The sequence below is a fragment of the Hirundo rustica genome, chromosome 6 (assembly GCF_015227805.2).
Source record: "Hirundo rustica isolate bHirRus1 chromosome 6, bHirRus1.pri.v3, whole genome shotgun sequence".
Lineage (NCBI taxonomy): Eukaryota > Metazoa > Chordata > Aves > Passeriformes > Hirundinidae > Hirundo > Hirundo rustica.
Window position 1 is genome coordinate 35,866,811 of NC_053455.1, and position 13,012 is coordinate 35,879,822.

The window sequence follows — 13,012 nt, forward strand, 5'->3', positions numbered from 1 at the left end:
TACTGTGAAAACAGATTCATTTTCCAAGTTATCCTAGCAGTAACCAAGGCCTTCACTTGACACCAATCCTTCTGCAAGGTCTCTGACAAAAGCAGCAGAGCTAAACTAGAAAAGACAAATCCCCTTATGAAGCTCTTAAATTATGCACATGACATCTAACACAGACCCTGCTGGAATGACCTCTTCAGTAACCTGCATCATTGCCACATCTCTGGTATGAGTTTTGTTGGTGAGCAGTCAACAATGCCCTTCTGACAAACAGAAGATTGCTTAGACTGAAGTCATGAATTGGCATGACACATCTCTAAAATAAACAAAACACTTCCATCATAAACTGAAAGACTTCAACCCACAGTAACAGTTGTGGCCACCATCAAAAAAAATGAGAATGTATTAGTAAATTCTGATAAGAAAAAACCTGGTGTTCTTTGCTTTCCGTGCAGAGGCATTCAAAATTCATTCTCTCTCACCCTTCAAAACTAAGTCATGCTACACAGTGAATTCTGAAAAAGTAGCACCATTGAGAAGGGTCACTTTCTTATCTTCACTGCCTCAAATATCTTCCTTCAGTTAAAGAGCACTGCTGAGAGAAAACACAAGTGAGAGAGCAATTATACCTTTATGTGCTCCAAAACAGCTGTTGCAACATTTGTATGAAGATCAATGAGCCTCTTCTTTTCCAGAAGTTCTGGAAGAGAGCTGAAGAGATTAAATACAAACTAACCTGCTGGTTTGCACTGTTAATTGAGTCGTGTACTGCACACAGTAGGTACTAAAACATTTACAGAATTATAGAACAGTCTGGGTTGGAAAGGACCCTTAAAAGGCTATTAAAATCTAAAATTACAGAATAGGGTTGGAACTAAAAATTGACAATGTATAGATGTAATGATTCTCATAACCATACCTGAGGAAGGGGATTTCACTACTTTTTTTTGATTAAAGAACGCAGAGGTTGGGGATTTTGGTGGAAGAGTGCAAACAAATCTATGATGCACCTGGGTTACTTATCTTTGCTGAGGAAACACTCCAAAGTCAAACACATTGTGGAAGTTACACATGGAAGCACTGCTTTAGGACACTGCATTTAACTTTATCAGAATTATAAAGTATTTAAACTATATTATAGAGCTGAACAACCTACATTTGAAGAATAATGAAAGAATACTGAAAGTACAATAACAGAAAAAAATAGAAATGGTTCACAGATAAGTCTGAAACTTGTTAAAAATAATTGTAAAATTGTAAACAATAATTCATTATTGACTACTTACCTGACAGCTGAAGTGAGCTTAGCTGTATTATCTGAAAGCATACTTATTGCTCCTTCATCCTCTCCTTCAATGCCCTGGGTTTTGAGGAAGGGTTTGAAGAGAGGAATAAAAATAGTCATAATAAATACAAATATCACACATGCAGATAAAGTCAGTACATTTAGAACCTATTTTCTCATAATGGTATTGATGTCTGGATGGTGTTTTTCAGTTAGCATGGAAGTTATGTAATTGCAACATCAAGGAATAAGAAATTGAAATGTCTCATGAAATACGGTACTTCTAGTCCTACTTTTAAAATCGTACCATGCCTAAAATTTTTGTCCGTGGGATGACAGGGTGGGCTAGGTATCTCTACAAGCCCTATTATGCTTTACATAAAACACACAGAGGTAATAAAACTTACCATGATACTTTTAAGTCTTTTGACTTCATCTTCTTGGGCTCTGTAAGATTCCAGTTCCTGCTGAACAGACTCGGCCACCTCTGGAAAAGGACTAATGCAATAGTCTGCATTAAGCTCAGTTAAATCAACAAACCGAAATACCAGAATCAGACAATAAAAACCTTTTTGGAAATAACAATACACAAATCATGCAGCAGAATCAAATCACTGAAAATAATGACATCTACTCTTGGTTTACTTAAACTTTCTAAGATGTATTCACTGTTTTCAATAATTTTATTTAATTTTGGTAGGAACAATTTTGAGCTCTGTAACAAAGAGATAATAGACAACTAGCATGGACAATGAATACTGGCAATGATCATTCCTTATGTGGTGGATTGACCTGGTTGGATGGCAGGTGCTCACCAAGTGACTATCAGTCCTCTCCTCAGCAAGACTGGGCAGCGAGAAAGCATGGTAAAAAACCCCCAAAGTCATGGGTAAAGATACAGGCAGTTGAAAAAAGGAAAGCTTATGCGTGAAAGCAAAGGAAAATGACATGTTTTATTCTCTACTTCCCACCAGCAGATGATGTCTGGTGACTTCCCAGGAAGCAGGGCTTCAGTAGGCAGAGTGATTGCTCCAGAAGAAAAACATGAAAAAAAAACCCCATTGAATGCTGCACCCTTCTCCTCCTTTCTCTTAGGTTTTATTGCTGAACGGTGGAATGGAATGGAACGGAATGGAATGGAATAACTCTTTGGTAAGTCTGGGTGAGCTGTCCTGGCTATGCTCCCTCCCAAGATCTTGCCCACCCTCAGCCTGCTGGTCAGGGGTATGTTGGGGAGACAGTGCTGATGCTGTGGGAGCACTGCTCAGCAGTAGCCCAAACACTTGTGTGTTAGTAGCACTCTTTAGCTACCAATGGAAAGCACAGCACTGTGGGGGCTGCTGTGGGGAAATGAAGTTCATCTCAGCCAGATCCAAAACACCTTAAAAAAAAAAGCCCACAAGTCAGAAAATATTTTCAAATAAGCTTAAAACCAGAAATACCATATAAGAATACTTAGAATTAATATTGACTAAATTAATATAAACTGTATACCTTTACAGCTTACCTGCCCTTATGCTTTTGCCAGAATTTATCAGATGTAGTTAAATCATAGGACTTCTTATTTTTTTTCTTAGGTCTAGCACCTGCTGGAGTGCTTTCTGTTCCTGCTGATTCTTCCAAGTTAACTCTATTCAAATGGAAATCCTAAAATAAAGAGGAATCTTACATAAATATTTGACAGTTTAATTGTTTATTCAGTCTTTTATACTAAAAAAAAATATATATATATATATATCTTCTAGTATATTTTCTAAAAAAATATTAACACAGCTATTTATTAGAACTTCCTAAGTAGGCAGGAAACAATTTACTAGTTAACTAGATAATAACAACAGCAGGATAAGGACCCCAAAATTACTCACAGTTACTGAACTGTGATCAGTTCAATACTAAACAAAGCCGCAAATGTTAAGCAAAGACATCTGATTATCTCATATGCAAGCACTCTTCTGACAATGAACTTTGAACACTGTTTTCTCCTTAGAAAATAAGTTATTTAGCAAAGACTGTGCTCTAACAACTCTCCGGAACTTTGAAGTAGAAAAGTTTCTATGTTGCAGATAAAAAGTGTTTTTAAGTCTGTTCATTTAAATAACTACAACATATGTATCAAAGCTGCCAAGAAGCTGATGACATCAGCAATAGGACTACTCACCTTCACAGATCCTTCCCTAATTTTTTGAGCAACAGTAAAATAGTGAATGCATGATAAAGCAAAACTTTGCAACAAAGCTTCTATTTTTCCATATAGTTTTTCTTCTTCCACAGATGCATGAACATAGAAACTACATTGCTTTGCTTGAGGACACAACTTTGCTCACATCACCACAGTGCTCCCTGTGGGTCTTCTGGTCCTTTCCCCCACTGCCAAAGACTGCTCTGCATTTTCTGTAGCTCACCTATTCTCTCTGGTTTTCAACAAAGAGTATTAACAAATATTCCACTTGCTGACTTTGTCTTAGCTCTTCTCAAGAACATTTAAAACGTCAGAGGTGCTCTTTTGCTTGACAAATAACAATAGTGCAATCTTCAGCTACACAGAAACTGTTATGAACCTTTTATAACAGATTTTTTTTACCAGAAATAAAACATCACTTTATTATTTTCATTAAAGTATACAGAAATGAATCATTGTGAGCGTGAGTGAAACTGTCAAAGTTCTAAAATGTTTCTGGTTATTCCTTGGCAGGGACTTAAATACTACAAATGATCCATGACAGAATAGAAACATAGCCAAGTAGCTACTCAAAGGAGACACATGCAGTTGATGAGCACAAACCTCATATTACAAGAGGTGTTTAATGTTTCAGAAAAAAAATTGTATTTTTCAAGTAAACATATTTGATAAAAACTTGAAGGGAAAAGAATTCACTTGATTGCAAAGTTAGCTGTAATTTTTAATGGAGATCTATGTTTTGGATAATTTAAACTCACCAGTGACCTGCGTTTTCAAGTTAGTTTTGGCATTTACAAGTTTTCCTAAAATAATTCTTGTTGATTAGTGTTCTTCCTTTCAACACCCATTTTATCTTTATAAGGCCTTTTAACCAGGCCTCCCAATTTTCTGTATCCACTAATGAAAGGTTTTTAATTCAGAAGTAGGAATCTCTTCATGTAAGCATGTTTATGTGCAGAAACAGCACGGTTATAATCTCAACAGATGCAGCGCTCAACTTTGTGCCTGGGGAGTTCAACGCTGCACAGCATTCCTGCATCACTGCAACTGAGACCTTAAACAAAACCCAATTTGTTAGCAACTATGGTTTACACAATCAACTTCTTGGTAACACTTTCATGGTTACAATTTATGGCCTCTTAAAAGACTGCTGCAGTTATTTAATGAAATATTATGCTCAGTATGTGAAGAGTTTGGCAGGCTTGCCATTAAGGCGAATAACTTGACTAGTTTTGAAATTAAACTTTTGCCTTTGTCATGGAACCACAGACCACTTGGTTACAATTTCACTAAAAATATTCCTAATCCTGTATGCTTTTAAGATGCAACATTTAACAAGTTGGTCCAGAGAAAGCATAGAAGCCTGATGCACTGGAGTTCCAATGATCTTTGAGTAAGTCTTCTAGCGTTATTCCAATACCCCACCATATTTGTTGTCCTCAGTTTCCAGTACATCTTCGATCACTCTGCATCTTGATGAACTGAAGTCCCATTCCAACTCATGCCTGAGGCTACCCAACATTACTTTAAGAAGAAACCTGTAGAAATTCACTACTTCTCCCTGCAAGTCTCTAGCCACTTCAACACTTACTGGAGAAAACTCGGTGCAAACTGTGTTTTTTCAGATACGCTTTTCCTAAAGAAAAATTGTTATTTGCAGAAATCACCCTTAACTTTAAGAGGAAATGAGTTGTGCAAACAAATTAATTACATAAAATAAATTTACAAGTGCCATAAAACATTCCATAAGTGCTGAAATATTTTCATTGTAGCAATGCAAGTTTCTGGACTCTATGTATGACTATACAGTTCCCCATCAGCTTTGTTATTAACAGATATGAGCAAATGCATGTTTCATGTATGCCTCTAACAGTCTCAATAATAAACTCAAAATAATTCTCAAAGCTAGGTATTGAAATGATTTTCACAAATAACTCTCAGCACATAAGAAGCCTCCAGATACTAATTACTCTTAGGTTTTTTTTCTTTATTATTTACTCAATACCTTTACACAAAATGCACAAATCTGAGGTAAACGGAATGAGCTACATTCAAGTACATTTCTTCTACTGTTTTATAAAATAAACTTGAGGAAATAAAGGCAGCTTAAGGCTACCTAAATTAAAAAAAAATATTAAAAAACAAAATCTGTTTTAGATTCCTTACAGTAGGACCGTATCACTGTGCACTGAACATCTACACCACCTTGTGGAGAAAACCAGGGAAAAGTACTTTCAGAAGTTCAAACTAAAATGGGTTTAAAAACACATTAAAAGCATTTCTTTTTCAAAACTGAATTGCACTTAATGGAGTTTGGATATCACATAACATAAAGATCATGAGCTACTGAAGAAAAAGCCAGGACTGCAGAATTAGTAATCTTTTGATGATACCAATATTTCAACTTTTTAAATATTTTAGAAATTATTGCTAAATAAACCTAGAGAAAATCTTCCATGTTGCTCTTTACTAAAACAACTTCCAAATAAAACAGACAAAACAGACATTGGATTAGGAGAGAAACTGGTAATAAGTTTAACAGCAAACTGAGGGAAAAAATAGTTTTGGTAACAAAATCAGATTTATCCTTACCAGAACATCATGCACTAAAGCTTGGTATGTCCAAGTATGATGTAGAGGAGTTGCTAAATCTATGTTTCTGTCAACAAGGACTAATAAGGGCCTTTGGAAGCTGAAAAGATGACACTGTGTTAGTACTTCTTTAAACATGGTTAAAGCACCCCAGTAACATCCTGAGTGGTATCAGCCACCTTCTATAATATATTTCAAGATAAAAGCAAAACTGCATACAGCTGAGCTCCTCCAGCCTTCCTGAAAGTAACTGGGGCTGATCACTATCATAAACTCCATTAATCAAATCTTAGTAATGATAAAAATATTAATTTATTTTTTACTAAGTGAAATTACCAATATATAAATATTATGCTGAAGTCGAAACACTGAACAGCAAATACAGCAACTTTTTAGGTATTAACTAATACATCTTTGTGTGGATACATTTGAGTTACAAAAAACTGTTTCAGTTCATTACGATCCTCAAATATAAAATCTCACTTCCAAGGGTTTCTAATTTCATTTTTCTCTTCGCTTGTATACAAAGTCCATAAAAAAAAAATTATGAACTTCTTAGATGCACTGTGGTAATTCCATCAATACCCAAATTTGTAGTGAAAAATGCACCCATGCCTAAAGGTCTTGGGCTATGGCTACATGAAAAAATTATAGTGAAGATGGGAAGACTGTGAGCTGACAGCATAACAACCATTTCTCTTAAGCACATTATCCCTACAACCATGCAGTCAAAATGCACTTGAACAGAGTAAAAGCATTTAAATTCCATGCTCTGGGATTCCCTGCAGTAAGTATATTCACTTAAATATATATCTCAAGAGCCTTAGTCACTTGATTCTGAAAAACCAAACTAAAGATCTGGAGCCATTCAACTGGTTAAAGATGTTTCCTTTACCTTGCATTTTAATTTTGAGGGCAATGATGCTACACCATCAGGAAAACAAGCTATGCCTCTGAAGGAAAAGCAGTGCTTACAATTAGTTCTCACGAAAATGAAGAAACTGGTATTTCACAACTATTCTCTCTCCTTTCAATCTCATTCCTTCTGCTAACCTTGATGTTCTTGTGCCTTTTATAAAAGCTCTGATTTAAATTTGAGATAAAAGTATGATAGCTGTTTTATACCCAGTTAGCAGATTATAAATTTCCTTCAGCTACAGTCTTGCCCACACATCTCCTCCTTTTCATGCACAGTATGAACTCATAACACACCTTCCAAAGGCAGCCTGTGGGGTATGCAGCTACCTGAGGGCTACTGAGAACACATTATCAGACGCTCATGAGCATCCACAAAGGATTCAAATGGTCATGACTTAACAGACCTTCATTATCCAGGAGGTAGTTCTCAAACAGTAGTCCTCTGGTGAAGATAGGGATCAGCTGGGAAACATTTACTTTTGATATAAATAAACTGGTAAGAGCATTCACAAGCAAGAAAATGGGTCTTTCTTTTAAAGGACTAAGAGTTCAGAACTATGTTCAGAGATCCAACTGCATTTCATAGCCCTGTAAACAGAGTGTATTTCCAGAAGTTTGGCTCTTGCTAGGTTTAGAGGCTGAACAAAATTAATTGGTTCATAACACGATTTCTGACTTACTATCCTAGGACCATACACTTAATAGTTGTAAGTTTTTAAAAGAGTTATGCTGCGGGATTGGAAAACTCCCTTGAAAGTATGTAAATTCTTTTAATATAGAATTTGAACTAAATTGTTGTAAATAGTTTCAGTACAGTGGTGACTTACCCAAACAACTGTAACATGAAAAATAAAATTACTAACACAATACCTGAACTGGCCAGCTCCAAGTGTGTCACCTGTAAAAAGACTGTTTCTGGCATCTCTTAGGTTCTCTCTGAGCTTCTTATCCAATTTCTGAGGAGGGGAAAAACAAAATCTCTTTTAACAAACCAATGGATTCCTAACCTCTTTACATAATCAACAATAAAAGATTTATTGTTCTGTTTTTGTAGTTTATAAATGTCTTAAATTCAGGATGACTAGATCATGTCTATGGGAAAGAAATAAATCTTACATCTATTTTGCCCCCCCAGCATTTATATCTATGTCCAGGACTACACTGAAGATGTTTCCTTTATGCCTACTAATCTCCTAGACAATTAGCACCTTTTCCCTAAACATGCAAGTAGAAAATACCAGTAGGAAGCATCAAGAGGGAGCTACAGCAGAAGCAGCAAACTGAGCTTCTAGACACTGCCACACAACTGTTTCATAAAAACTGAGATTATCCTCAGTATAAGTGCATGCACACTCCATACTTAGGTTTAATCAGTATCATCATTTCACTGACAAAGAAGATGCGAAAGAAGGTGGAAAAAATGGACCACAGTGACTTCTAATGAAGACAGTTCTGTAGAGATTGTTAATTGTGATTTAGTTTGGTCATTTCATCCTTATTTGATGATCAAGTTCAATGTCAGTTTAATTTGCTATACTAAAAATATCTTGTACTTACAAGGGTTTCCCAGTAAGATAGATAAAAATTTCTTACTGATACACACAGAGAAACATAGGCCTGACAGCCACTTTTTAGGTTGCGTAGATGCAGCTTACTTATAATGCCTATTGGAAAGTCTTGATAAACTCTAGATTAGGAATAATTACTTATGTTTAAGTTTCTCATTATCTGATTCCCTAACACTACAGTTTCTACAGAAGTTCTGTGGAACTCAAATCAGAAAGGAAAATGGAAGTATCTCTTTTGCAGTTTTATTTCCTTCCTAAGGAAAATGATACAATGACACCAGACCTCTTCCTAGCACTGAGAAAAGTGCAAGTGGTGTTTGAAAAGTTGTAAAGCAATGAGAGGTGTTTAGAAAAACAGTTCTTACCACTGCCACCATTTCAGCTGCAGTTCCTCTTGAGCATCTGATTATAGGTATAGCGCCTAATAAAAGATACATTGACATCTGCGTGCATGGTAATTTTCAGATTCTATACTACATTACTCTTCATAAACAACTATTACTAACATTCTGAGATTAAATACAAACTTACATTAAACCCTCCTTTTGCAGTCTTTATCTATGAAACAAGAAATACTATACAGAAATATTAAATAAAGTTTTACAGAAGTAAATGAATACACCATACAACAATTTATGAGAAACAGAGTGTATACTAGAAAGAAAGCTAATGTACTATTGGAGGGGACAAACTATCTCACACAGATGCACTAGAAGTTATTTTCAAAACATCAGAACTCCTTTAAACACAATAATAAATATTATACCACCACAATGTATCTGTTACAACTCACTGCTATATCCAGGACTATATAATGCTCTATGGTAATGCTCTTTTCAAAAGCACATTTTCCATTTGCTTTCAGGTTTCAAAATATTTAGTTACTATTTCTAACTTATCTATACAAATATTAAATTCCAAACCCACAGATTTTAAGTGACTGAGGAAAAGACATTAATTTGTATCACACTAACACTTGAATAGGTCCAAGGGAATCTCCCTTGAACAGACTGCCCCATAGCCATCTCCAGCTCCCCTTGTCAGAAAGCTATCTCAGATGGACCAATTTTACATGTTAAGTTAAATGTCATCACTATGAAAAATGTATCAGCTAAGTATCAAGGAAACTCACAATAAAATTAATTAATATATCTTCCTATTCCTTTAGGAAGTTATTTCAGTTAGATCTTTGCAGGATTTGTGTGAGATTTTTTCTTCTAATTATGTGGTGTTTAGGGGGTTGGTTTTTTTTCTTTTTTTTTTATTGAGAATGACAAATCCAAACTCAAGGCAAACTCAATTCATTGCAAATTAGGATTTTGTCAAAACAGTTAATCCAAACCTTTGCATTTTAGTATTCTTGCCCCATTGACACTGAAGACTAAGACTCAACTCTCATGAAGGACAGCCTTTATTGTACTTTGCAGTGATATAAAGCAGTAATTTCAACAAGATCATTATCCTACCCTGTGAATTATTGAGATTTTGGTCACAGATCTAATTCTGCTTTTAATTTTCTATATGAATTCACCAGACTTCTAGTTATCTCACTGAATGTAGAAAATATGCTAGAACTTGGAAACTTACCAAGTGTAACAAAAAAACAGAAGAGGCTATCAACAATAGTGTCCATTATAGTTTCCATTTCTGTGTCTGTTATATCTGGTCGGTTAATGGCTAAAACAGTGTGGAAAAAAGAGTAGAGTTAAGTAAGTGTATGCCACCTTAATAGTGAGAGAGTAATCCTCTTCTTATCTGATGGCTGTCAGTAGTCAACAGCTTTTGTTGCTGAAGAGATTACATCCTGAAATGCCCCCCATAGCACATCTATTAGTTTCCACCCCCTTTTTTTCTGAGAAAACAATTGGCAGAACTTAATTATTGCTTACTGTATAAGGTCAGACACTACACAGTAATTTCCAAATCTCTCTCACTGCATATGTATATTTTGGATTATGTTAGTATTGCATTAACAAAAACCTACTAAGAAACACATTTTATACAAGAGAAATGGCCATACACTTGGCAAACAATTTTCAGGAAGAAAATCCTCAAAACCTACCGAATTTAAATAATTAATTATAGTACGCAGTTATCTATATTTAAAATTTCTGAATCTCATGTCTTGCATGGAGATTCTATTTTTTTTCTCATAAATTTATGATCAGTCTCTAAATTAGGGTTAATTCTCAAGTTATAAAACATTTTACTAGACAGATAAGAGAGGTTTCCCCTCCCACATTTAGGTCAGAATAGAAGACATGCAGCAATATTTCTCTTAAGTAACTAACCCTGACAAGAATATAATTGCCAACAGGAAACATCAAACCAAATCTTACCACAGATCTCAAGTTAAGCACTATCTCAGGATTCATGCCATAAATCCTATCCTTGTTTGTTTTACTTTACCTTTAAACATTTCTCACATAATTACTTATCTACTTTCTTCAAAAATTAATTTCAAAGCTCTGAACATTACTAAGCCTTCAATCCTAAACTTATGCATGGACAGCCATAACCATTCTCTAACTTCAGAGGTGCTTTTTTTCCCCCAGCTTTTCTCCTGTAAGAAGTTTAGAGACATGAATAATATTTCAGCAACTATAGTTAGTGAACCAAAGTTTTGATTAGGCTGACAGTAGCAATAGAAGTTTCAAGTTTCAGCACCAAGAAAGGCAGACTATTCCCAATATTCATATTTTTCTATAATTACAAAGATTTGAAATTCACTAGGGCTGTCATTCTGTAGTTATCTCCAACTAATGGTCTCCCAGTTTACAGGGGGAAAACCCCTTATTTTTTCTCTCGTCTTTTCCAATTTTAAAATTTATTTCCCATCCTGTTATTATGTTTGAAGTACTCATTTCTCATGTTTCAGTAATCTGCCTCCTGTCAGTGCCTTCTAATTTTGTCTACCATGCACATTTTACGAGAACATTCCTTTTCCTGTACCATAGCAACCAACATAGATACTTAATACTACTGCTTCTTAGATTAACCTTTGAGAAACTTCATTAAGAATATTTTGGTAAAATGTTCTACCATGTTTTCTATAAGTTTCTCTCTCTCCACTCTAATAAGCCTATGGGGAATGCATCTATTACCGAAAAGTCAGCATAGGTCTCCTACATATTCCTGTTGTACTACGAAATCCAACCAAATTGCAAAGAACGGTAAAAAAGCATGAAACAGGATGTCTTAAATATCAGCTTTATACCAATATTACTCATTTACTCTTCCTTCTACGCAGTCCTAGAAAAACAGAATCAGAGGGAGCCCAAGAGATTAACTATTTGGTCCTCCTTTCCAAAAATGAGTTAAACCCATGTAATTTCTGTATCTAAACTGATTTGAAGAGGTTCCCAGTCACAAAAATGCCATAAAGTTTACAGGTAATCTAATACTTCACTATTTTTAAAGTTAGAAAGTGCTCCTAAAATCTGATCAGAAACTTTCTTGTTGCATTTAAATTCATCGCTTCTTGTCCATTATTAAACAGAAAGTGTTGTGTCCTTTCTGTCTAAGGAAGTCTTTCACATAATTGAAGGATTTTATATTGCTTATTTGTCCTGACATTATCTCTCTGTAAAAGCAGACATGCAGCCAAGGAATCAGGAAACTGAAAATTAACCTGTTTTGTTATATTAGTTCTTAGTTCACCCATTCAGATACATTTGTGGTCACACACAGTGGTGCTGCTGCAAGAATAGCCATCTTTAAGTACCTTCAGATTTACACTGACTTTTGTAGATTATGAAACTGGCAGTGTCCTGCTAGGGTTACTCTCCACAGGCAAAAAAGCCCACTTCTTCCTCACCTCTACATTCCTGCTGCCTGCCTGTGCCACATCTAGAACTCACACAATGAGACAGATCAGCTACTGAGCTCTAACAGAAAACTCATCACTCTCTGTGGGAGATCAGATTTCTGTTTGATGAGCTTTTGGAAACAGCCCATTCTAGACTGGTTTAAACACGCTGGCAAATTTCAGTGGCCCAAGACAGGAAAACAAGCCAGATAGGAACTGATGGGTGCAAAATATTTTCAGCCATTTTAATACAAATTCCTTCTTAGCATAAGGAATCTTATGACAGTCAATTAAGTATCTGCATATACACAGGAACACATCACAACACAATTATTCTTAAAACTCTTTGACATCAGGTTTTAGTGAAGAAAAACAATAATCTGCTTTTCAAACAAAAATACCCTTTATTCTGCCAAAGGAATCAATCCCCAGTGTGAGACACAACTCAGTTATTATGGATCCAGTTCTAAAGAAGGGTACAGACTTTGGATATTGGGCAAAAGAGGAGAAAAATCTCACTGCTAAATATCACAGAGACTTCCCATCTCTATCTGGTCACTGTTTAGTATTCTGTGCACGAGGAATTAGCTGTGTGACAATGTAACTACACTAAAGTAATTAGGAGCTGGTGCAAAAATAGGACTATCTTGACTTCTGCTTCTTCCCTTGCATTG

At 35.4% G+C, this 13,012-nt stretch overlaps 1 protein-coding gene across 3 annotated transcripts in view; it reads right to left on the reverse strand.

The window, feature by feature from the left end:
* SCFD1 (sec1 family domain containing 1) overlaps positions 1-13,012 on the reverse strand; it is a 50,877-nt gene that overhangs the window by 28,768 nt on the left and 9,097 nt on the right. For all 3 annotated transcript variants that reach the window (XM_040067423.2, XM_040067424.2, XM_040067426.2), the window contains exons 7-14: positions 10,118-10,207; positions 8,896-8,951; positions 7,833-7,918; positions 6,045-6,144; positions 2,781-2,920; positions 1,681-1,771; positions 1,275-1,348; positions 618-699 (exon numbers count right to left, since the gene is read on the reverse strand). In XM_040067423.2, the coding sequence (XP_039923357.1) occupies positions 618-699; positions 1,275-1,348; positions 1,681-1,771; positions 2,781-2,920; positions 6,045-6,144; positions 7,833-7,918; positions 8,896-8,951; positions 10,118-10,207 (719 nt within the window). The remainder of the gene's footprint in view (positions 1-617; positions 700-1,274; positions 1,349-1,680; positions 1,772-2,780; positions 2,921-6,044; positions 6,145-7,832; positions 7,919-8,895; positions 8,952-10,117; positions 10,208-13,012) is intronic.